This window comes from Pantherophis guttatus, chromosome 1 (genome assembly GCF_059756535.1).
Source record: "Pantherophis guttatus breed Tessera chromosome 1, ASM5975653v1, whole genome shotgun sequence".
Taxonomy (NCBI): domain Eukaryota; kingdom Metazoa; phylum Chordata; class Lepidosauria; order Squamata; family Colubridae; genus Pantherophis; species Pantherophis guttatus.
In genome coordinates this window covers 88,129,462-88,156,666 of record NC_142063.1, presented here as the reverse complement: position 1 = coordinate 88,156,666, position 27,205 = coordinate 88,129,462, and the positions used below count along the sequence as shown (strand labels likewise).

General features: G+C 41.4%; 1 protein-coding gene across 2 annotated transcripts in view; it reads right to left on the bottom strand.

Moving 5' to 3' along the window:
- Nucleotides 1-27,205, bottom strand: part of NELL1 (neural EGFL like 1) — a 564,211-nt gene that overhangs the window by 449,360 nt on the left and 87,646 nt on the right. For both annotated transcript variants that reach the window (XM_034417254.3, XM_034417255.3), the window contains exon 3: nucleotides 12,013-12,163. In XM_034417254.3, the coding sequence (XP_034273145.2) occupies nucleotides 12,013-12,163 (151 nt within the window). The remainder of the gene's footprint in view (nucleotides 1-12,012; nucleotides 12,164-27,205) is intronic.

The following is a 27,205-nucleotide window of genomic DNA, read 5'->3' as shown; positions in this document are numbered from 1 at the left end:
GAAAACAAATAGCCCTAATTATAGATTTGGGGTGCAAAAGATCCCAGGTGATAGTCTTGCTTCATAGAACACAACTTGTGCAGATTCCATGCAACTTGACCTTTGTTGTTGTTAGTTGCGAAGTCGTGTCTGACCCATCACAACCCCATGGACAACTTTTCTCCAGGCCTTCCTGTCCTCTACCATCCCCCAGAGACCATTTAAGCTCACGCTGACTGCTTCAGTGACTCCATCCAGCCACCTCATTTTCTGCCGTCCCCTTCTTCTTGACCTTAAGTAAGAATATTTGTGGTCTCCCAAAACACCTACATTTTAAAATATTTTAAGGAGAATTTAAAGTTTCATTATATTAACAAATTATTATTTTACATTGGAACTGACCCTCAAATAAAAATTATGAAGGACATTCTAACATATGAGTCTATATATAGGGTTCTGTCTTACATTTCTCCCCAGAGAAACACCTGCCGACTCAAGATGACCTAATTCTTCAGCCAACTCTTTAATCCTTATGTCCATCATTTAAACTACACCAGTGTTTCTCAACTTAGCAATTATAAAATGTGTGGACTTCCACTCCCAGAATTCCTCAGCCTGCATCGAGAACATTGATTCAAATCAGATTACTTCTGAAGTGACTTAGATTAGAATAAACCAGTTCTAGAACCTTAACCAGGGTTAAGAAACATTGAAATACCCATTCTGATCTATCCTCTCTGTTAGCTCTTATTAGGCAGTGATATATAAAGTTCTAGGAGTCTTCTATTTCTTACCCCTCCAAATGGATCTTGAATTTATTTTGTGGATATAGTAGGAAAGTACAGCTGTGGTATTCCATTAATCAAACCATCATATCTTTCTTCTAACTAGGATTATTATCTTCTTTCACTAAACATAATCCTTTGGGAGGGATCAATGGTGGGCTGCCCCTGGTTCGAACCAGTTCTATAGAACCAGTAGTAAAACTGGTGGGAGGCTCCGCCCACTGACCCTGACATCATCAGAAGCTTCTGCACATGTGCAGAAGCAAAGCGCGCATGCATCGCTTTGCTCGTGCATGCGTGCGATCCCATTGCAAACCGGAAGTAAGGGTAAGTAGAACCCACCCCTGGGAGGGATGCACAGTGAACATCCTAGTGAGGGTGAAATGAATTACCAAATCATATTAGGAAGCAATAGCAACTTCAATTGCATAGGAAGAAGAGAGATTATTGTTCTCTGGCATCTGAATCTCAATTATCCCTAGGATTATTCTGGATGGTCATGTAGGTGTGTTTCCTCCCTTACCATTATCAGCCTCCCCATTTTAGTTAGGCCTTCCCTTGACTGCTACTGCAGAAAGAATCACACAACACCAAATTGCCCATTTGGTATAACATCTCTCTTCATTCCTTATGCTTCCCACAAATGCTATGTATCCTCTCACTGAGCTATTTGTTCAAGAATGGCCAAATATTACTATTTCATTTGGTTCAGTTAATCTAATCTCTGGGATAATTTGTTTAACGAAAAAAAAAAAAGGAAAGATAGTCAGACTATGATGGCAGAGTCATTCACATTAAGACTTGGCCTGCAAATATTTTATACATATGTAACTTTATCAATTTTAAAAAATACTAAGTTAAAAGATAAACAAATACTAAGTTAAAAGATTTGAATAAAGGAAAAGCTCAGGAGAGGAAAAAGTGAAAGTGCAAGAAAGAAAAATAGAAGAAAAATGACTTCTAACTTTCTTTGGTACATATATAAGTAAAAAATAGATCAAACTCTTACTCTTATATTCTTCTTTATTATTCTACAATCCTGTATAATTCTAATTGCTAAATCCCCAGAACAATATTTCTGTGAGGAAATGTAGTGAGGAAATGAATCCCGAGGAAGGAGGGGTGCAAAGGAGTAAGAGGCAGTTCAATCCAGATATCAAGTGTGAGAGAAAGAGGGTGAAGACAGCCTCTTTCTAAGAGTGCACAGAGTATATTGTAGTTGCAATTATCAGTCTGGCAAGATTTTGTTTATAGGCACAAAACAATAAAGAACTCCGTTCCAAAGAATTACCACATGCCATTTTTGGTATTGGATTTGATAATTTCATTTCTTTCATTTTCTTCCCAAAAATATAAAAGTATTTTCCAAATAGAAAAAAAATGATTCAAGATCTTTTCCTTAATCAAAGTTATAATTTCAACATCTCCATCAATTCCATCAACTTTACAATCCATTCTTCCATTGTAGGTATTTGTAGACCCTTCCAGCTCTGAGCATATAAAAGTCTTGAAGCTGTTGTTATGTATAAAAGCAAAGTTCCATAAAAAGATTCCATTTGTTTGTCTATTAAACCCCAAAGAAAAACCTGTGGTTTTAATTGTCTATTTACTTTTAAAATCTTCTGGATCAAAATACATACTTGATCCCAATATTTTCTAGCTTTCCCTTATGTCCACCAGGGATGAAAAAAATGCACCTTACATTCCCAACAAATATTTGAAATTGTCTTACACCGTTTTGATAGTGTACCTGGTGTCATACATCAGCGATACATCATTTTATAAAAATTTGCTTTAAGATTATAATTCAGTGTAAATTCCAGCCTTTTCTTCCACATACTATCCTGCTGGTTCAACTATACATTATTTTTGAAACTTTTTAACTTCTTCAACCTCTGTTTCCATTTTCAACTAAAGTTTATACATCCTAGCAATAATATGATCATCATTTGAACAGAGCTCTACATAAAGCTCGGTTTTACCCTTTTCGAATTCATAATTCTTCTTATCCAACTTAAACCTTTCCATTAGCTGAGCACAAGGAAACCAATGGCAAGTAAAACCTTCCAATTTTAAGTTTTCTCTTGTTTTAAGTTTTAACTCTCTTTGAGAAAAATTCAGCAAGTCAGCACAAATTAACCATTTTTGTTTAACATTTGTCTGAAATATTTATAAAGCAGTAAAGAGAGTATGACAGTTAATTAGCAATTACATGAAGCCTTCATATCTTCTTTTCTCAATTTGATATACTCTAGTTTTGTTGGGTCAACATCTGGTCATGGGCTTGGTAGGGGGGATTAAAAAGAGTTAAGATAGTGGACACGGCTGCCATCCATCTTTTTTATCCCTCCCCCTGTGGATGGTCTACTTCCAGGTAACATGAATATTGGATGTCTAGACATGAGTTTGAAATCCACCCTGTTTGAGGAGCACCAGGGTTGGGAAACACTGGTATAAACTATTTAAATAATTGCTTCAAAAATGCCATATTCTACTGCTTTTGAAATACTTATTTAATCTTTGAGAACATTTTCTCCCTACAACTCACACCTTATTCCTATGAAGCAACTGAAATTTATGACTTGATTTACACTGGTTATTTATGCTTTGTTAATACTGTTGTGACATCGTATCATATGAATTAAGTTTTCTGTTAAAAGAAGGATAGCTGCTACATTAACCCACGCTGTTCCAAGCAGAAATAATTTTTGTAATAGAGCTGTTGTAAGTGAAAGTGAACAGCATACTTGTGTGGTAGATCCCTAATACCGGGGTGAAATCCAGCAGATTCTGACAGGTTCTGGAGAACCGGAAGTGGAAATTTTGAGCAGTTCAGAGAACCAGTAGTGGAAATTTTGAGTAGTTTGGAGAACCGGCAAATATCACCTGGCCCCAGAGTGGGGTGGGAATGGAGATTTTGCAATGTCCTTCCCCTGGATTGGGGTGGGAATGGAGATTTTGCAGTATCCTTCCCCTGCTATGCCTACCAAGCCATGTCCACCAAGCCACACCACGCCCACCAAACCACGCACACAGAATTGGTAGTAAAAAAAAAAAAAGGATTTCACCACTGCCTAGTACATTGCATCAACAGGAACCACTTCTTTCAAATGCTATGACAATAAATCAACAATAGCAGGTTCTCCCTGAATTGTTAGGACAAAACAAATAAATCTCAAAACTAAGAAATATTGAAATATTATTTCACTAATGTAGAAAACCCCTCTTGTTGAAAGTCAATTAAATTTTTCACGACGGCATCAATACGCAACTACTAAAAAAAATTTTTTTGCAAAGCAAAAATAAAAAAAGCAGCAAAGAAAAACAAGTAAAATATACTACAAAAATCTATAGCAATCAAAACCATAAACACAACAATGATGACATAGGTTCAACAAAAAGGAGCCCTTTAAGCCAACAATCATTTGGAATGTCAGTGTTATATCTTGGCTCTAGAACCATGCATCAAGTCACTTTACCTGAAAAGTTGGAGGCTACCAGTGTGATCTGAATTATGATATGGTTGCTTTATTATATCCTGCTGCAAGCTCTACTGATGCAGTCAATGTTGACCTGACCTGTACATTCAAGCTGATCACAAAAATTATTCATTTGCTGCACCTGCCTCTAAAACACTATACAAATCAGAAAACTGTACATTCATCCACCATCAAGGAGGAGAGACACTCCTCAAAATATGTGCTTAAATCTCGCACCAGTGCAAAGTCCTGATTATTAAAGACGGGGATGGGGAAAAGATGCCACTCCTTTCCCAAGGACCCAGGGAAAGTGGAATAAAAATAGGTGTGTGTGTGTGTGTGTGTGTGTGTGTGTGTGTGTGTGTGTGTGTGTAAATAACAGCCCAGGATAGCTTCAGCCACAAACAACAGTTGCTGTTATTTTTGCTGAGAGCTTCTAAGCTACACAGCATTCTTTAATAAATAGTAACAATAACGAACCATAATATACAGGATTAAAGGAAGGAAAGTGAACTCAGAGGAGGGGGGAAGGAAGGAAGGAAGGAAGGAAGGAAGGAAGGAAGGAAGGAAGGAAGGAAGGAAGGAAGGAAGGAAGGAAGGAAGGGTGAAATTAGAGGAGATAGGTAGGTAGGAAGGTAGGTAGGCAGGAAAGAAGGAAGAAAGGAAAAAGAAAGAAAGAAAGAGAAAGAAAGAAAGAAAGAAAGAAAGAAAGAAAGAAAGAAAGAAAGAAAGAAAGAAAGAAAGAAAGAAAGAAAGAAAGAAAGAAAGAAAAGGAGGGAGGGAGGGAGGAATGAATAAGGATGTGATGGCCCTCCAAAAGCTAGTGCACTACACTCCCATCATTCCTGAGTTGTGCTGTTAAAGAAATCCACTGCCACCAGGGAGAAGTCAAATTGTGAAAGAGTGATTGAAATTCCTCACAAAACCTCATTATTCAGGTTAAGTTGCCATGTTGGCACTTTGTGATAAATAAGTGGGTTTTGGGTTGCAGTTTGGGCACTCAGTCCCTAAAAGTTTCGCTATCACTGACCTAGATTACAACAGAAGACCTGTATTAAAATAAAAAGGCAGGAAAAGGAAAAGCTGAAACAGAAAGAAATACATTCAATGATATATTCAGCCGTCATTAATATTGAAAAAGATACAATAGTTGAAAAGGGGATAATCTTTAGAGCAGCGGTCACCAACTGGTGGTCCGTGGACCACTGGTGGTCCGTGTGGAAATTTTGGTGGTCCTCAGAAAAATTATTTGCCTTTTTTGGATTGCACTAAATCAGAGGTCCTCAAACTATGGTCCCTGGGACAGATACGTGCAATGAACGTCTGTGTTACTGCAGAGAGTCTCCCCCTTTGGGGTCTTTTTGTGCGGGGCAGAGGAGGACCTGGTCTTTGGGTGTTAAGTGAATTTCGTTGTATGGGTATACTGTGTATACATGTACAATGACAATAAAGTTATTATGTCCACGGGATTTAAAATTATGAATTTAGTGGTCCCTGAGGTCCGAAAGGTTGGGGACCCCTGCTTTAGAGCACAATTCAAGACAGCATACTGTATGAGTTGCTTGTACGGTGATGCTAAGCATAACCAAACAATATTAAAAAATCGGACAAAGCTTTATACTTGCAAAACCATGCAGCTGCAAAATGGTAAAACATATTCAGTTCAGGAATGTAAAAAAAAAAAAACATTTTGAGTTTTTTTTTTTCCATTAAACAGGACGTTTCCCTTTTCACCTATCCACCTCTTTCATAATTATTGCCTGGTTTGCCTAGGAACCAGGAACCTGCAACTTATTACATTAAGCCATCCAATTCTTTTTCTGTCTCCAAGGTATGACTTCACAATATAATGGCAGATACATTCTAACTATTTTAGACCTTGCAGCTATAATAATTTGGGGCAGGAATTGTATATATTAATGTTGTATCATCTGACTGAGCATAGCTACATGCCACGGAAAACTGACTGCCTAGTGGAAATCAATATCCAGGTAGAAAGGCAAGCCAGATTCAGAGTGGGAGACTTACCCTTGATCAGTGTTTTATTCATTGTGGCTAGAATACAAGGATGCCCCAGATTAATGGTTTAATTAATTATTAAACCATTAATCTGGGTGGGGGGTATCCTTTATATTGTGACTGGAGATCGATTTTGGGAGAAATGAGTGGCTTTCTCAGTTGTCCAATGTCATTGCTGCGGATTGTAAAACTGCATAAAAAGAATTAAATGCAGCTTCACTGTATTATGATGGGAGTCCTTCCATCCTTCATCCCCGTTGAAAAGGGGGTAAAACAAAGATGCATTTGACTCCTCTTCATTTTTTTTTTTACCTTTTATATTAATTATTTTTTTTTTTATTTTATTTTTTTTACTTTACTTCAAATTTATATACCGCCCTTCTCCCTAGGGACTCAGGGCGGTGTACAACCAAGTAAAAACACATAAATACATAATACATAAATTAAGAACAGATTAAAAGGAAATATCTCAATTTGGCCCAGAATTTAAAAAGACAAACAAATTTAAAATCATTTAAAATCATTTAAAAGGATTTGTTAGGCCAGCCCAGCTTGTTGAAAAAAGAAAGTTTTAAGAGAACGGCGGAAGGCAGGGAGGTCTTGGATTCTCCTTATCTCTGCGGGCAGTTGATTCCAGAGGGTGGGAGCCCCCACAGAGAAGGCCCTTCCCCTGGGGGTCACCAGCCTGCATTGCTTGGCTGATGGCACTCCGAGGAGGCCCTCTCTGTGGGAGCGCACAGGTCGATGGGAGGTCGTCGGTGGCAGAAGGCGGTCTCGAAGATAACTAGGTCCTATGCCATGGAGCGCTTTACAGGTGGTAACCAACACCTTGAAGCGCACCCGGAAGACCACTGGGAGCCATGTCCCAGAATAGGGTCAAGCCAATGGACCATTGGACAATGCAGCCATGCTTTCTACAAGACAAATTGGCCTGAGACAGAAAAATGGAGCCCTTTTCCCACTATTGCAAAGGAAAAACTGGTTCTCAAATATAATAATGCCAAAGATGTTTCATTTTCTCCAAAAGGCTTGTCATCTGCTATCTCTCCTGGAAAACCAACAGTTTTAGTATCAACGAAATTAAGGTATTTGAATATCTGGGCTTTTTTTTTTTTTTTTATCCATTGGTTTTCCAGAAGAGACAACGAAGGGCTGTCATTAGTCAGGCCCAAAAATTCTCAAATATTATCCTATAATATGCTAACTGCAGTGGTAATAACTTGCCAGCTGCAAGAGAAAATATTTAGAATTAGGGTAATCAGCCACCTGGTATGCAGAACACAGATTTGCGATTATCATGATTTAAGTTCTGTTCAAGCTGTCTTTCTACAACACAGTTGCAAGTTTCCCAAAGTGTATTTAATTCTCTTTTTGTGACTAATCAGGACCAAGCTTTGTCAAAATTCATATGCAGTTTTGCCACCTGAATTTTTGGTTCAAATTAATTTTCACTGGAAGCTCCTAAGCCTCCCTGACTTTACAGGAAAACTTACAGGAAATTTTTCAGTTATCCTGGAAGCTAAGCATTGGTCTAGATTTTAAAATTCTTTGGATTAACTTTTCTCACCTGACCTCACTTGTTCTGATAGAACTTGATTAGAGTTGAAGAAAAGAGTCTTTGCAACAATATTCAGTATGGCCTAAGTAGAACCACTGTAAAAGGGAGAACTGTTTGAAAAGTTCTCCTCCTCTCCTAATATTCTTTGGCTAACTCACATGAGAGTCTTTGCTCTCAAATCAATTTAAAGTTTTGCAATGCTTACTCCTGGAAGGGAATTTGCCCTGTCTGCTGGGGGAATAGAATAATTTGGTTTTTGCACTCTGTTTTTTCTGGAACTTGGTGAGCTGATCTAATAAAGCTTCTGCTAACTCACAGTTATGGTAGCTTTGAGAATGAGAGCATTCTCCTTAGACCAGCCATTTGAGGCCTCCAGAAGGGTCACCAAATTAATTAAGCAATTTGATGCTTAATAGTGCAACAACGGTTAATTTTACTTACAGCTTTAGATTTTAATACATTTCTTTAATGTTTAAGATTTAGCTTACTATGTATTTTGCCCCTTGTTTGGGGTCAATACAATTTAAAATTAAAACTGATTTTATAGCTGTAATAATTTAGCCTGGTTCATAATCTGGTAAACCATGGTTAGGTTAATGGTTAAAAAAACACAAGTGGCTTTATACAAAATGTTAGGTCAGAGATTATATTTTACAAATTACAAAGGCTGGTTTTCACACAACATTCTGAACCAAGTCAAACCATATTAGGTTAATAAACCAACCAATGTAAGATACACTGTACAAAATCCATCTGAACAATGATTTTTGGAAGGCTGTCTAATGCTATATATTTACATATACATTCACATATGTTTAGGAATGCATATTCACTTATATTTTCATATACATATTAGAATTGCATGGACTTTCTGTACATAACACAAATGCAGAAAAAAAGCTTCCATAAAAACCATATATAGATATAGTATCCTTTGTCTCAATGACAGTGTGCACAACACATTGTTTTAAAATAGAAGCAAAAAGACAGATTCAACATTATTTGCCAATGGGGGTTTAAATATAAAAGATGCACCAGTATGTACTGTAATATATTACTGTGAAGAGTATGATTCCTAAGATCGGCCACAACAACTTCTGTATTTAATGTTTTCTTTTTTTCACAACCATCAACTTGGGAAAGCTTAACTTATCTACCAGCCGTACCTTCTGGAAATTTAGGAAAAGGGTTAAATTTGTAGCACGTTTTCATATACATCTTTACATTGAATTGGAGAATGAATAAGTATGCAGGTGTAATGAACCTTAATTTTCAACTTTTTACCACTATCCATGTGAGCAAAATAGATTTGGAATCCACAGCTATCTGAAGGGATAAATATATTTCTTACCCATTGTTTAGTGTTTCTTTTTTGCCAAGCATTCATTTTAATTCAAGGAAGCACTTTCCTGTGAATTTTCACACAATCTAAGAGGGGGAGAGTGCAGAAATAATGTTCCTGTCTCAGCAGCTGGGCAATAACAACTTCCCTAATTCTCTTTGTTTCAATGAAATGTATTACTAAAAATGTATTTAGGATCCTTGCTTGATAAAACCTTAAATTAATCATCCTGTACAGACCCAGTGAAACAAAACCATATCCTCAGATGATAAAAACTGCTAATTGCAAGGATCAAGGGCTCAAATAAGAAATCTTTATTTCCAGCTCATTTATCTATCTGATACTTGGCTTTCTTTACAATGGGTTTCTTTTTTTTCCCCAGTGGTCTCCAAACGTATTGAGATATCTCAGCAGTATCTGTTGATATTCTGCTCTTAATTACATTTCATTTAAAGTCTGTTCCTATTGATAGAACAATGACAGGAGTATCATTTTCTTTTCCAAGAGCATAAAAATACTTCTAAAATATATTATTATATTTAGATTAAGCAAGTTGTCATATAAAAGTCACACAAGGTACATTTAATAATTATCTATTTTTTAAATTGTAGGAATCCAAGATATAAAATGAACTGAAGCAAAAAATAGAGGACTACTCTATTTTTATAAATTTAATATCCATGAAGTCAACCACGAAGTATGCATGATGATACAAGGGTTGTAACTTCTGCTTCAAGCTGTTAAAATAAATGGGAATACTTTTATTGTGTGTAAGATTGACCCCCTGAATTCTCTCATTAAATATTGGACAGACAAAAGACCCTCTACTGCAGGGTATCTATACAATCTAATATTGTGCAAGTCTAGATGGGCCTTTTCCAGAACCCACTTTAATAGCAATAGCAATAGCACTTAGACTTATATATCACTTCACAGTGCTTTATAGCCCTCTGTAAGTGGTTTACAGAGTCAACATATTACCCCCAACAATCTAGGTCCTCATTTTACCGGTCTCAGAAAGCTGAGTCAATCTTGAGCTTGTGAGATTTGATCTGCCAAATTGCAGGCAGTCGGCAGTCAGCATAACTAGCCTGCAGTACTGTATTCTAACCACTGCACCACCGCAGCTCTAATGCCCCCCTATCAGCTCTACTGGTGGGAAGATTTCATGGGATTCCTTGTTTACAGAGACTTTGCCCTTGTGGATCCAGAGAGGCAGAAATGCTCAATCATACGGTGTCCTTTTCATGATGCCCCAAAACATGTTCTGATCACAAATTTTCTATTTATTATTTTTTAAGGTGTGCTAACCACATGTTCACAAATCAGATGGTGAAATATTTTTACCAAGCTATACAATTTTTAATTAGACTTGTTGTTTTATTGTCCTATGTTTTAACTTTCCCAACAACAAATTGTTGGGTCAAACGCTCTCTTTAATGTAAAGGCTGGTCAAAGACTGTAATAAAAAGGTTTGATTTGATCTGATATGGGGGAGGTTATTATATCATCACAAAGGAAAAGAAACTTTTAGTTGTTTTGGCCCGCCAGCGGCCAGCAGAGCTGGCAGCAGATTCGGACAGTGAGGAGGTTGGGGAGGAACGTGGGCCAGTCCTGGAGTCTGGGGAATGCTCGGACGAGGACTCTGAGTAGGAGGCAGAGAGGGGGCCAAGCATCTGGTAGTTCTTTGCTGCCTCCGGAGCCTCTGGAGTCTGACATCAGCGAGGCAGAAGAACAGCAGGAGCCTGTTTCCAGTGTGTGCATGCACAAAGCTGCCAGAAGACAAGAACAATTAAGAAAACAGGGTCGATTTGGGAGTAAGGCATGGCGATGATTGGCCCCTTCCATAAGACATAAAAGAGGAGCGAACGGGACATGAGCTTTTGCAGGAAGCAATTAGTTCATCTGGTCGGTTAAAGCTTTGCAAAGTTCTGTTTGACTCTGTGCTAAGTTTGGCCTTGCCCTGCATGTGGCAATTAGTTCTCTGACAGCATTCAAAGGGAGATAAGGTGGGTGTTTATAAACATTCCCTTGAAAGACTGTTTGAGAAGTCTTTCAGACTGTGAATGACAATAATTCACAGCCATATGAATAAAAGAGGTTTGCTGGGACTAAGATTGTGCAGTATACTTTCTAAGGAAGCCTAGGTCAGAACATTAGTATTGCTTTTATGATTTTTGGTACTGCCAGCATAAATGAGTTTAAAGGCAAGAAACCTATCTGATACAGGTCTCTAGAAGGTACCAGGTCCCTGGTCATTCTCTGGCAATCCAATAAACTTGTTCAGCTCCTATTTTGTTCATTGTAAGGACTATCATCTACTTCTGAAAGAACACTACTTTGAATACTAGCCCATCCCTTAATTTAAAAGAGAAATTTAACTTCTTTTTTTCCTTGGCTGTGGCACTGATTATGTAAGTGAATCTGATCTGTTTCTCTTCTGATTGTTAATATGGTGCATTAAATGTTGAAGTTTTGTTTTTATGGTTACGATTTAGTATTTTTATGGTTTATCCACATGATGGTTTTTCTTGAGCTAAACTGTCTTGCATTAAATTTTTTTGAAAAGCAGCTAATAAATTATAGAATGAACATAATAAATAAAAACGGCAGATCAGTAAAACAAAAAGCAGGGTTATAGTCCTAGTGTTTTTCTCTGTTTGGCAGAGTGCCATGCAGACATAACAAACACATTTTGAAGACATTACATTCCTGCAACTCTGTTTAACAAGAGAAAACAATGATTCAGGAATCTGTTAAACAGAAACTTCATGTTTTGTGATTAGGTAATGTAAGGTCACCATAAAGCACTTTGATGCCATCAGGTATTTAGACAGGTTTCTTGCTTACCTGTGTTCCAACTCTCGTATCGACAGAATAACTCCAGAAGTTGATGCCTGCTGCTGTATGTTGGTCAAAAATGTGAATTCACTTTTGTTCCGGAAGAGCTGAATTAATTTCTCATTTGTGTGGGATGCTGCATGGATTTCTCTATCTACAGCTAAAAAGAATGATAAGAATAGTGAGGTAAGAGAAAAAGAGAGACATAGCACTAAACTTTTCACATTAGAAACCATTAAGGAATGGGCTGGCTCCTATTTCCATTCCCCGTGGTAATAATTTTTGTTCTGAGAAACCTGCCTCTTCTTTGCTAGTGCTGTACTTGGGTGCAATGTGAAAATAGAAAACATCCTCTTTATCAGTTTGTCGCCCTGACAAGTTCACAATCAGGCATCTTACTGATTTTCTGACAGAGTTTCTGACAGGAAATGATGAGCCATCCATGAGCAAGATTACATTGCTGATTCATGGGGTGTGCGGAAACAAGATAATAGGCTCCCAAATTTAGAGGGCCTGGCTGAAACCTGAGTCCCTGGCAAAGCTGAAATTTCAGTACTGTCTTGGTTTTTCTACTTTCCTATCAAAGTCAAACAATTTGCTCTGATGCGGATGCGTTGGCAGAGATCTATTATTGCTAGCAATGCTCTCTCAGCATCCTTACCCACCCACCCACTCCCACCATCCTGTCCATAGATTTAATACATTGTCATGGATGATATAGCTACAGGAGTGACAATTTATTTGGGGTCTTCTCTGTTTACACAAGCCAAGTATTGCTTTCATGCAGTATTTATTAGACTTCAGTGTGAAGTTTAGAGATGCACAGCATTCAGATCGCTTTTAACTTTTGGTCACATTACCTTTAGCCCTTTTGGGATGAGAAATAAAACAACAAAAATGAAAGCAGCAGATAATGATAGCCTCACTCGCTCACCTTTTTATTCATAGAATTTCATAGAATTGTAAAATCATACAATCACAGGGCTGGAAGAGACCTTGGAGGTTTTCTAAGTCCAACCACCTGCCTAAGGCAGGAGACCTATCAGGGGTGTCAAACTTGTGTCGTCATGGCGGCGTCACGTGACGTATCAGGACTTTTTTTTCCCCTTCGCTAAATCAGGCAGGGGCGGGGCCAGCACGTGATGCATCTGGCTCACAGGCCATGAGTTTGACAGCCCTGCCTTATATCATCTCAGACAAATGGCTGATATTTTCTTGAAAACCTCAAGCGATGGAGTACCCACAACTCCGGAAAACAATCGGTTCCATTGATTAATTGGTTTTAGTGCTTTTCATATCCTAGCTTTTTTTCTGGAAGCTATGTTAATTACATAGTAATTAGTAATTGTTAGTAATTACATAGTAACTACTAACAACAGTTAATTTAATGACTGTTCAAAGTTACAATGTTCCCTATGCCTTCCGTCTGGTAAACTCGCAAGATTCGTTTTTCTTGCCATGTACATGTATATATCTGAACCAAACTGTGTTGTTTCTCTGTGTCATGTAATATATATAGATATATGCATAATTTTGTATTTATTTATTTATTTTGTCATATTTAGGTAGTATATATTGACCCTTTGAGAGCTCCATGAGATGAAATTTCATTTTAATGTATGTCTATTACTGTACATTCAAAGTGACAATAAAGTTATTCTACGAAGTCTAAGTCACTGAAAAAAGTGACTTAGGACCATTTTTCACATTTACGACTATTGCAGCATCCCCATGGTAACATGATTAACATTCAGATGCTTGACTTTCTGGCAAGCAAAGTTAACAGGGAAACCAGATTCACTTAACAACGGTGGCAATAAAAGTCATAAAATGGGGCAAACTGACTTAACCAATGTTTCACTTAGCAACATAAATGTTGGGCTAAATTGTGGTCATAACTGGAGGATTACCTGTACCACTCCTGAATTCCATTAATAGCTTCTTTCTTTTGTTTGTTTTTTTTCCCTTCAAGGCCAAAGAGTTCACTCTAATTCCATATGTTAAAAGAGTAACATTCCAGACCTACCATTTTGGTAAATCTTTCTGCTGGGGAAAATCTCATGCCAACAAAACAGAAAAGGGGGCAATTCTCTTTTTCTCCTGCAGCCCCATGTATGCTTTAAAAAAAAAAAAAAAAACCCCAACCTGCTCTTTGTAGTTGGGAAACTCAACAGCAGGTTGGAAGAAGAACAAAACAGAACAGATGAACAAGTCCCCGAGCAGCAGTGAAAATCTGTTCACGTAGTGTTGGATTTTGTCTCAGGGCAAGATCCCAAACTGAACAAAAGCCTACTTAACAACATTAACTGCACCTGGAACTTCCAAAGGGCAGGTGTGTTGCATATGTGTGTTTAAACAGCCTTCTTATAACACCAGAATATTCTAAAACAGCCAGATCATGGTAAGTACTCTAAGATATACAACGGTTTTTACTTAGTATATGTCTACACCATTTATACAATTACATCTCAAGGCAGCTTGTGAGATAAATAAAAATATTCAAAGACAGGTATTAAAGATATTTAAATTGATATAAAAAGTACATTAAAACGAAGAAAGAAAACAAGGGAAAAGAAACAATATTCACATATAGGGAGTCTGAATGGTGAGATTATTCCTCCACAGGCACCATAAAGATGTAATAATAAGCACTTTGTAGATTTTAGTGGGAGCAGATTAGAAGGCAATCTGTTCTATTTATTCTGGCCATAAATTGTTTAAAGCTTTATACATCAAAAGCAAAGCCAGGAAGGTATAGGAGTTAAGCTACTGAGCCAGGACTGGGGAGTTCCAAATTGATATCTACTTTCAACCATAAAAGCTCACTTGGTGATTTTTCAGACAGTCAGTCTCTCTTAGCCCTGCTTGCCTCACTTAATTGTGATAGTTGTAGGGAAAAAATGAAGGAGAAAATCCTGTACACTTGAGTTCCCCAGCAAATACACACACCTGGTGCTTCCGGACCAAGCATGTAAGTAGAATGCATTGTGGTAAATCAGCTGTGTACAAGCCAGGAATTAGCTTTCAATCTTTATATCATCAATTGCAACTCATATATGCCGTCCAACACTATGGGTCAATCTGTAGGTCTTCCAAGGGTTTTAAATTTCTCAAGACACCCATAGGTGCTTTTTGAAGAGGCAACTGGACTTTCTGGTTTTTATTTGAAGAGGTTTCACTTCTCATCCAAAAAGCTTCTTCAGCTTCTTCAGAGAAGAAGCTTCTTTGATGAGAAGTGAAATGTCTTCAAAGAAAAACCAGAAAGTCCAGTTGCCTCTTCAAAAAGCACCTTTGGGACAACCATGACCTGGATGACTGAGAATCTCCATAGCGAAGACACCCATAGTTTTCCACAATATATGATTATTATATATTGCAGAAACCATGAGTATCTTGAGAAATTCAGGAAACAGATTATAAGTATTCTCCATCTACCTGGACCCTTTTGTATGCAGGACATGTTTTTGCTTGAGGCCACTAACTGAATAGAAAGCAAAAAGATCAGAGCTCCAAGCCTCCTATTTGACCCCATACTGATTGCTGCAATAACTATTTTATGGAAGACATGCCTATACTTTTCCGAATGTGACATTAAACCATCAAATCAAGGCAGTCTCACCTTAGTTTCTCATATTTATCTATACAGTGTTTGCTTGATAGCTCTACCCATGTAGCTCTTCATTGGGAATACAGGTTAAACTGGCATGTAGCAAAATGCAAATGTTTGAGCACAGGCCAAAGAAAGTTGGTAAAAAGAATATTAGATTCTTCACAGCATACAAGTAACTTCTGCTTAACGATTTACATTCTTGTTTTCTTACAGAAATATAAAGAAAATATTAATAATAGCCAACATTCACTGATACAAATATTCAGTTATCCTTTTCCCAAAACGATAATCAGGTCTTGGTAAATTATCATTTCATGTCCCAAAGATTTGACTTCTCACGTTACTAAGATCAGTTTGGAGAGCATCAGCGTTATAAACTGACATTAAACAACTGAGCTCACTGCAAAGCATTGCATTATGGAATGTTGATATGCATATCACAAAAATGCTTTAGTGTCCTTGAAATCCAGAGAATTTAGAATTTTTCTTTCATAAGAAACCACAGTTTCCATTGAGAGTAAGAGTCACTACCTCAGTTTTCCATATTCAAGGGAAAGGAGAAAATATTACCCACCTTTCACAGACATTCTCTGCATTCTCATCAGAGAAAAAAGTGTTACAGATAATCCTCGATTTACAACCACAATTGACTCCAAAATTTCCAAGAGCTGCGGTAGCGCAGTGGTTTGAGTCCAATACTGCAGGCTGCTTCTGCTGCCTGCCGGCTACGGCGATCACATGAGCCCAGGAACTGCAACTATCATAAATAAATGCCAGGTGCCAATCATCTGAATTTTGATCATGTGACCATGGGGAAGCTGCAATGGTCACTAAGTGAAAAATAGTCGTAAGTTGCTTTTTTTAGTGCCCTTGTAACTTCAAATGGCCACTAAATGAATGGTTGTAAGCTGAGGTCTACCTGTATGACTCCAAAAACTGTTATTGGCTTACTTAATGGCATATAATATAAAATGTGTCTTCTCTATCATTCTGTGCATGTTTAAACTAAACTGGGACCAGGCATTCATTCTGCAATTAGTTGAGGTAATTCATAAAGAATGTTTGCTGGAGATATTTTTGTTTATTTGCTTGATTCCTTGCTTTAAAAAGTAAACTTTAAATAAGTGTAACTCAAAATGTTAATATTTTATAGAAATATAATTTGGTTCATCCTTTCATAATTGTATAATTTTTCCCTATGAATTTCATCCTTTGCTGTGACATGCAATAAAGTTGTGATCTCTTTACACAAAGGAACAAAGCTCAAAAACCTTGGCATTGATTTATATAAAATATAAATCATCATCTGCACCTCTATAACTGTCTGGTTTGGTTCTGCAACCCAACAAGACAGACACAGACTTCAGAGGATAATTAGAACTGCAGAAAAAAACAGTTACTACCAACCTGCCTTCCATTGAGGACCTGATTACTGCATGAGTCAAAAAGAGGGCTGTGAAAATATTTACACACCCCTCGCATCCTGGACATAAACTGTTTCAACTCCTACCCTCAAAATGACGCTATAGAGCACTGCACACCAGAACAACTAGACACAAGAAAAGTTTTTTCCCGAACGCCATCACTCTGCTAAACAAATAATTCCCTCAACACTGTCAAACTATTTACTAAGTCTGCACTACTATTAATCTTCTCATCGTTCCTATCACCCATCTCCTCCCACTTATGACTATATGACTGTAACCTTGTTGCTTGTATCCTTATGATGTATATTGACTGTTTCCTAATATGATTTGATTGTTTATTTGTACCCTATGACTATCATTAAGTGTTGAACCTTATGATTCTTGACAAATGTATCTTTTCTTTTATGTACACTGAGAGCATATGCACCAAGACAAATTCCTTGTGTGTCCAATCACACTTGGCCAATAAAGAATTATATTCTATTCTACATAATTCATCATTTCTATATAATTTCTCCTGTTCTAGAAAGAAACAAAATGAGTCCAATTCCCCTATGTTAGATAATGGGAGAACATAATTTTTTGTTTTCTTTTCAAATATCATTTTCATCCAGGGGCTAAATTGGATCGAATTACCTTTTTCTAGATTTCCAAATCTAGTTGAATCTGATGGCTCTAGGTTTTGGCCTCTGTCCACTTTTTCACTTGGGTGAAAGAAGTTTCAACAAGCAATCAAATAATCACACAAAGTTCAACAAAGCAGCCCAAGTAAAGCACATTAGTAAGTTTTACATATGCTGCTTTTATATCACTGGCTACGTAATTAATTACCTTTCCATATGCTGATCTTGCTTCTATCTAGTTAGAGCAATCTCTTTCTAGGTATTTCAGTTCCATTGCTTGCAGGGTTTTGCAACTATCAAGGGGACAATCCAGCAGCATGGCGCTCCATGCAAGTTTTGTTCTCCAACTGCTAGGCAGATCCTATTAAGGTTAAATAACATTTGTGCAAAAAGAGCTTTCCTATAAACTGTATTCCAAAAGAATATTTTGATAATGCACAGTTGTGTCAATTTAGCGCTGTTATTTGCAGGGGTGGGATCCTACCAGTTTAACATTCGGTTCGCTAAGTGTGCACGTATGCATTTTGGAGAAAACTCACCTTCCGCATTGCTGCCAGCAAGGAAAACAGCTGAGGCGGAGCAATCCACTCTGCCGCACCTATCAGCTGGGCTTTGGAAACGGAAATATATATGAGTATAAAGCAGGGGTGGGTGGGCGGGCCCACTTCAAAATCGGAACGAACCGGTTTGGTCATGGCTGATAGTCGGAGATAACAGTTCACCCAAACCAGTCTGAACCGGTAGAATCCCATCACTGGTTATTTGTGTTATATAGATAAAACACATTCATGTAATTTTAGAATGTACTGGAGTTCCAGCTAGCTAGCAGGTAAAAAGAGGCCTATTTCACTGTGAGTTAATTCTACTTTGAGAAAGCAATTTCTACATATTTTAGTATCTGTACCAGCAACACAACAACTCAGTATTTTCAATGTTTTCCTATCCAAGACTTTTTTTAAAAAAAACAAACCGTTTCTGCTGGTACAAAAAAGGAACATGAGAGCTCTTTTTTTAATTGAAAAGCAAAATGTACTGTACAGCAGAACAGTGAAATTTCAAAGATGGTCCCTTTAAGATTGAAGCCGGCTTTTCATTTAGGATAGTCCAATCAAGGTTAATTTGTAGAATTTAATTACTTCCATAACCAGCAATGCACCTGCCTAATATTCTTCAATTGCAAGAAATGAAATTTAATTTTTTAGAAATTTGGATTATGGCGTTCTTTATTTGATTTAATTACAAACACCAAAACTAGATCCCTTTATAGTAAAGATCCGCTGTTATTTCACTACTGTACCATTTTCATTTATTTATAGTTGTATTCATACAATAATCTACTCAGGCTCCTGGTGGTTTCTATGCATGTTAATCAGGGATGGGTTCTACTTATCTTTACTACCGGTTTGCAATGGGGCTGTGCGCGCACTCGCTTCGCTCAAGCACGTGCACGCTCTTCTGCACATGCGCAGAAGCATTTTCATGATGTCAGGGTCAGTGGCCGGGGCCTCCCGCCGGTTTTACTACCGGTTCTATAGAACCAGTGCGAACAGGGGGCAACCCACCACTGATGTTAATGTTTCCAAAAGAATCCATTTAACTCATAGCTCACTTTCCAGAATTTCTTAAAATCCAAAAACAGATTTTTGTTTATAGCTACTATAAGTAGCCTGGAGGGTACTTCTATTTATGAACAGTAGAAATGCAAATGAAGATCTTTCCATTCAAAACAGATGTCGATGGAATGGATAATGAGATGGTTCAATATAGCAAAAAATGGTGAAGCAAAGTAAACATACATTGTGGACTTCAAATCAGATATAATCATCTTCCTGTCTATAGATCTGACCCATCCTTACAATTATTGGGGAATTTCTTGCTGTTTGTTGTCACAACTACTTGGTTTATGGTTAAACCAGAGTATTTTCCTAGCTTAGGGTAGGTTGTTTATGCAGCTCTGGTTGATTGTTTGATTTGTGTTTTATCTAGCTTACATTCTTTTTTATTGTTTTCCATTTTATGTAGTTCATGTTCATCCAAACAGCTTCTACGTCAAATAAATAAGTAGTTGCTAACAAATAATTAGCAATACTAATACTCTGTCACAGCACTTACTCTGGAATATTTCCCAAAATGGAAAAATGAAATATTTTTCACTTCTCCCGAGTTTCCTTATTATATGTAAATATTATCTTTCTACAGCCCTTTTATATATCAACTCTGTTTCCACACTTTTTACATTTCTTTGGGTGTTTTAATCAAAATTTCTGCCCTGCTTTGTTCCAACACGATCTCTTTTTTACAGATGAAATTGTGTATACATTCAAAATATTAGAGTTGTATGTGACATTTAATTTTGTAAAGTAATGTTCCTCTTTCCTGACTCTGGAAAAGGGAAATCAAAAAATAAAAAGATCAGTCTGATTCAATCATAGGCATCAAGGGCTATGGTTTATGTAAAGTGTCTCACCCTGATAATTTTGATTACTTAAGAAATTGTAAACTGATATTTCCGGGAAAAGAAAGAATGAACTTGAGACTTAATTGAATCTGTGTATGCTGCTGGATATCTGGGTATGAACAGCATATCTCGAGAGAAACACCTGGTCTCAAATTTTATTAATACTTTTAATCACATGCTAATCCAGCCAGGAGCAAGTTTTACAGCTATTGGGTCAACCAAGATAAAGTTAAGCAAAGCAAGTAAAGTATTTTCTACTCAAGCTCAACTTCTGGACACTTCATAATAATATCTAAGTAGAGTGCTATTGCCTTCTTCCAGGATACTTTAGTTTCCAAGTCTAGCCTAGTATTTCACTGGGGTTTTTCATCCAGATCAGTGGTGGGTTGCCCCCGGTTCGCACCGGTTCTATAGAACCAGTAGTAAAACCGGCGGGAGGCTCTGCCCACCAACCCCAACATCATCAAAACACTTCTGCGCATGTGCAGAAGAGCGTGCATGTGTGCGAGTGAAGAGCGTGTGCGCGGCCCCGCTGCAAACCAGTAGTAAAGGTAAGTACTACCCACCCCTGATCCAGATCCTAACCAAGTCCTGTTTAACTCGATGAGATCAGACAAACATGACTCAAGATTTTTATAAGATGACAACATCTAAGTAATCTTGCCTGATCCTAGAAACTAAATCAGGTTGACATTGGTTAGTATTTAGATAGAGGATTACCAAGGAATTTCCTGGCTGTTGCTTAAACTAGAACATTCATACACATGTCATAAACAAAATAGTAACACTGGTAAGAAAACTGTATGGATTCAGTCACCAATCAAGTGCATGAATTTAAATTCAGAGAAAAAACCTTTTAAATAATAATAAGCGTAAAAACCTTCCCTAGAATGATGTAATCCTTCCAGGGTACTTTTTTTGCTTAGATAGGCTAAACCGTAAATAAAAACATGCTTGATCTTTTTATTCTTTCAGTTCAATTAAATCCTGGAGATAAAGTATGTAGTAACCTCAGAACTTTTCCAGTTGATGCCTGTCCATCAACAAAATAAGTGTCTGAAAATAAAATGGATCCAAAGTTGGTATGGTGGAAGAAACCAGCAAAACAAATTTTGAGAATGAAAACAAGCCAGATCCAGCATGAAACTGTGAAGAAAAACATCTCAGGGGGGAAAAATCCTAAGTGCATTTCTTCTACAGGACTATAATTGAGAATGCTAGCAAATGTTCCATTCTAAACCTCCCTTCTGCCTCCTGATTATTTTCACAAAGCAGAATTTGTGTAGCCTGGCTCCTACTTCTCCAAACAATCACACAGAGAAACAAGAGAAAAAGCAGAAACACTATTCATTATTTCATTATCAAAAGAAAATGCAACTGCCTCCTATCGCTTCTTTTAGGGTTGGCAAGCTATTCCCTCTCTGTTACTGCTTCCAATACAAAAATAAAATGTTATGAAGTGGCTCCAGACCATCTCTGTGTCTGTCTATCAACAGGGCTGATTATGTGCCTTTAACAGACCTCCAGAATGATTTGACCCAGCCCTGGCTTTCAGATCTTTCAACAGCGCATTTGTCACTACTGTAATTAAGTTCATCCACTTTGCTTCTGGTTCTCTCTTTTTGATTTTCACCTTTCTCAGCACTAGACTTCTCAAGAGAGCAAAGTCTTCACATAACATGTCCAAAATATGATAATTTGGCCCTAGTAATTTTTTCCCCTTCTGATGAGAATTCTAGATTGATTAGCTCTATTTTATTGTACTCATATTTCATATTAGTCTCATTTTTTCACTATACTCCTTGACTTATTAGTGCTTCCAGATCATTTGCATGTTGAGCTATTAATGTAGTGTCATCAGCATAGCATAGGTTACTGATGTTTCTTCCTTCAGTTTTAACTTCTCTCTCATGATCTTCCAATCCAGCTCTCTTTGATATGTATTCCACATATTGGTTGAATAAATGAAATGGACGTTGTCTTACCTGAACGTCCCTTTTCTGGGCGCTGCGTACACTATCCATGCATGGGTTAATCCTTCAGTGCTTGGCAACAACTGAGTGAAAACAAAAGGCTTTTCCTCCCCTTTCCGGCCCCCAAGACACGCCTCTGGTCCCATGATCCCCCAGTCTGAACGAAGGCGCAGCAGACAAGAATCCACACAATGAGTGACTAAAACCTCAACTTTATTAACTTAATTTAACGTGTGAAAATGGAACTAGCGTCAGTCATAAACAGGGGGCAGGCAGCCCTGACGGGCGGGATATGGATAGTGTACGCAGCGCCCAGAAAAGGGACGTTCAGGTAAGACAACGTCCATTTTCCTGTGCGCTGCTCCCACTATCCATGCATGGGATATACCCAAGCTTAAACTCCCTGGGTGGGAAGCTGACTGCCTCCAGAGTCCTCCTCCGTCAGAACTTTCTGCAGTACTCTGCGGCCAAACGAAGCCTCGGCCGAGCTGTACGCATCGATCTTGTAGTGGCGGATGAACGGTGTGAGGGACGACCACGTCGCAGCTCTGCAAATGTCCACGACCGAGGCTTGGGTAGCCCAGGCCGCCGTGGTGGCCGCGCTGCGGGTCGAGTGCGGTAGGATCCTGCCAGGGGTCGGTTTGGAGTTCAGGTCATACACCAAGGCGATGCAGGCCTTGACCCATCTGCTGACCGTAGCTGCTGATACCTTCTGGCCCATGGACTTCGGGTTGAAGGAGACCAGGAGTCCCTCAGTGCGGCGAAAGGGCACGGTCCGTTGGATGTAAGTGTGGATGGCGCGTCGAGCATCTAGGGTGTGCCACCTCTTTTCTCTGGGGTCACGAGGTGCGGGGCAGAAGTCCGGCAGGATGAGCTCCTGGGCTCGGTGGAACCACGAGTTGACCTTCGGGATGAAAGCTGGGTCCAGGCGTAGCGTCACCTTGGAATCGTGGAAAATGCACAAGTCCTTGCGTACTGAAAGAGCCACTAACTCGGAGACCCTCCTTGCCGAGTGATCGCTAGCAGGAAGGTCACTTTAAACGATAGGTGTTTAAGAGAGGTCGAGTTTAAGGGCTCGAATGGTGCCCCGGTCAGCGCCCGCAGAACTAGAGGCAAATCCCATGAGGGGTACCGGTGTACCGTGGGGGGTCGCAGGTTGGAGGCCCCATGCAGGAACCCCTTGATGCGCGGGTGGTGTGCCAGGGATTGGTACGGGGCGCATGCGATGACTGTTGATAACGCCGCGGTCTGCCTCCGAAGGGTTGCGGGAGCCAGGCCCCTGTCTAGGCCAGCTTGTAGAAAACGTAGAATGTCCCGAATAGCAGCTGACGTGGGGTCGATATGCTGGTGGGCGCTCCAGCGACAGAACGCCTGCCACGATGACTCGTAGATGCGAGTCGTGGACGGGCGCCTGGCCGCCTGGATGGTGGCAACTACCTCGTCCGGTAGGTTGTCCTTCTTCAGGATGACCCGTTCAAATGCCACACGGCTAATTGCAGCCACTGGGGCTCTGGATGTGTGACTGCTCCCTGGCACAGAACGAGCTGCTGAGGTGGGATCACCCATGGCTGATCCACGGACAGTGCCACTAGGTCAGCGAACCATGGTCTCCGGGGCCAGTTCAGGGCTACCAGGAGTAGGTTGGCTCTTTCTGTCAGAAGTTTTCGAATGAGGCGCGGGAGCAGCGGGACTGGTGGGAACGCGTACAGGAGACCCTCGGGCCACCTGCAGCGCAGCGCATCGTGGTCCTCCGCTTGCGGCGTTGGATAGCGCGACACGAAGCGGGGAAGCTGAGCGTTGGCCGGGGTTGCGAAGAGGTCTACCACTGGGTTTCCGAAGCGTGCCGTGAGTTCTTGAAACAGCCGAGGGTGGAGCTGCCATTCCGCTTGATCTATTGTTTCGCGGCTGAGCCAGTCCGCCCTCACATTGGTCACCCCGGAGATGTGGTCTGCTCTGATCGAGAGCAGGTGTCTCTCTGCCCAGTTGAAGAGTTCCTCGGCCTCTCGCATCAGGGAACGAGACCTTGTGCCCCCCTCCCTGTTGACGTGCGCCTTGGCCGAGATGTTGTCGGTCAGGATTAAGATGTGATGCCCCTGCACCGCCGGCTGGAGGTTGCGCAGTGCCAGTCTGATCGCCCGAAGCTCTAGGAGGTTGATGCTGCATTCCTGCTCCTGTTGCGACCACTGTCCTTGTGCGACTAGGTTGTGGAGATGGGCTCCCCACCCCCGAAGGCTGGCGTCGGTGGTGAGTGTCAGCCGGTCTGGCTCTAGGAAACTGGACCCCTTGAGGAGCGGTGACGATGTCCACCATCTGAGGGACCAGCGGACCTGGCGGGTGAGCCGTACTTCCTTCTGGGAGTTGGCCCTTCCCCTTCGCTGGAAGGGAAGGAGGAACCACTGCAGGGGCCTCGAATGTCTGCGTGCCCACGGTACGATGCCGAAGCAGGATACCATCTTCCCGAGGAGGCTTGAGAGATGGATCAGGGCAACTCTCCTCCTCGTTAGGATCTGCAGGGTTAGAGTTCGGATGCTTTGGACTCTGTCTGGTGATAAGAATACCTGGCCGCTGGACGAATCTATCAGTGCCCCCAGGTGAAGTATTCTGGTGGTGGGCAGGAGTTGACTCTTCGCGAAGTTTATGGTGAAGCCGTGATCCTGGAAGGCCTTCATCACCATCTTCATGTCTCTGGAGGCCTGGTCTGGCGTGGACGACAGGACCAGAATGTCATCCAGATAACAGAGCACCCGGATCGGGACGGCTCGGAGCCTGGCCGCCACCACCGCTACCAGCTTGGTAAAGGTGCGGGGGGCCGATGAAAGTCCGAATGGCATCGCGCGATATTGGTAATGTTGGCCCGCGTATTCGAACCTCAGGTACTGACGGTGATGCGGGTGAATCGGCACGTGCAGGTACGCCTCCTTGAGGTCGACCGATTGAAGGAAGTCGCCCTGTCTCACTCCCGCTAAGATGGACTTGAGGGAGTGCATCTTGAACCTGCGGTAGCGTACGGACAGGTTCAGGCGCTTTAGATTCAGAATGCCCCTCCAACCCCCGGAGTTCTTGGGTACCAAGAAGAGGGTTGAGTAGAATCCTGAGCTCCGCTGGCTCTGCGGGACGGGCTCTATGGCCTCGATCTCCAGGAGGTGGGCAATCTCCTGTGACATTAGGTCCCGAAGCTCCGAGGAGCGAGGGGTTGGGCAACGGACAAACCGGTGGGGCGGCTGGCCGGAGAATTCGATGGATAGACCGGAAGAGATTGTATGCCTTACCCAGGAGTCCGAGGTCGATCTGGCCCATTGTTGATGGAAGAGGATGAGCCTTCCCCCTATGGGCCCCGTGGGACTGGAGTCATTTCCCCCTTCTGGCAGGCTTAGGCCCGGCTCCACAGAAGTTGCGCTTAGGCTGCTGGTGTCGTCCTCGGTCTCGGAACTGCTGCCTGTCTTGGAATCTGTCTCCTCCCTGATAATGGGAGCGCTGTGAGGAGGACCCCCTGGGTCCGGCGCCTGCGCGAAAGGGCTGTTGGAGCGGGTAAGGAGTGTACCTGCGTTCCTGGCGCCGGTAGGTTGAGGGAAGGATCTTCCTCTTGTCTTTCCCCTCAATCAGAAGGGGTTCTAGCGTGGCGCCAAACAAATCTGGCGCTTTGTATGGGGAAGACGCCAGCTTCCACTTGGCTTTGAAGTCGGCTTTCCATGGTCGAAGCCAGAACAACCTCCTAGCGGTAAGGGTGGAGGCCAGAGCCCTTGAGGCAAACTTGGCTGAGTTCAGGGAGCTGTCGGCCGTGTATTCAGTGGCAGCTATGATCTTGTTAAGGTCCTGGTGCAGCCTAGTGTCCTCAGGCGGGAGTCTGTCCTGTAGGTGCCGGAGCCAAATGAGCAATGCTCTATTGAAGAATGACGAAGCTGTCGCGGATCTGATTGCCCAGCCTGCAGCCTGGTGTGCCTTACGGAATGCCCCCTCCATTCTTTTTTCCTCTGCTTTGAGAGTGTCCAGCGGGTCGGTGGAGACCAGGGAGGTAGAAGATAATGCTGCCACCGGCTGGTCTACTGAGGGGAGCACCAGGAGGTCCTCCAGCTCCGGGGCTGAGCAGTAGAGTTTCTTATCCAGGCTGCTGGGTGTTGCTAGGGAGGCCGGTTGCACCCAGGGGTTCTGGATCACCTCCGTAAACAGCTGAGGGCAAGGAATATAGTCTTTCTGCGGCTTTGACGATTTGAAAAGCGCGTCATGAGGGCCCGCCGCCTGCGGGGTGGCGGAAGCGACGTCCCCTGGTACTCCGAGGTTGGTTGTGAGCCGCGCCTTATGGAGCAGGGACTTGAATAGGGCCGGGCGGAAGAGGCCTGTAAAGGCGGGGGTGTCCGGTGTCAACCCCTCATCCTCTGACAACTCCATCTCCTCCGGTCCCTCCTCTGCTTGGTCTGATTCCTCAGACGAAGAGTCCTGCCCTCGCTGCGGGGGTGGGTGGGACTGCTGGTGATGCTGGCGCACCTGGACCGGTGCGGCTTGCACGGGTGCCTGAGAGGCCTGCTGAAAGGTTGCCGTGAAGAAGGACGAAAGGGCAGCCGAGAACATAGCCTGAAAATCCATTGGGGATGCCATCCCTGGGCCCCTTTGGGTCTGCTGGTCCACCCCTGAGGGCGTAGAACTTGCTTCCCTGGTGCGAGGGAGCTGTGCAGGTGATGGGGTCATTGGAGGCTCTGGACCGACCCGGTCCGGCCTGGGCACCTCTGGGGTTCTTGGAGTTGCTGCAATGTCGGTCAGCGATGTAATTCCCAGCTCCGTCTCCCTTGGGATGACCAGTGCTGGTTCCAAGGGCCCAGGCTCTCTGGGAGAAGGTCCGGTAGCAGCCTTGTGGGCCTTCTCCCACTGGCGCTCCAGCGCATTGTATCTCCTTAAGGCGTCTTTATCCCGGATGGGTAGGCAGCCTTCTGATGCAGCCCTGCTGGTTGCACTCTCATGTCTCTTTTTAGATTTCTTTTTTCCCCCTTTTGAGCTTCTGCGTGGGGGGGTTAGCTCCAGTTCCATATCTGAAGATGGGGGGGAGTGAGACATGGCTGCAGGCTGTGGGATGTTCGGGCAGGCCCCTTGCCCTGTTCTTCCCAAAAGCGCTTGGGCTG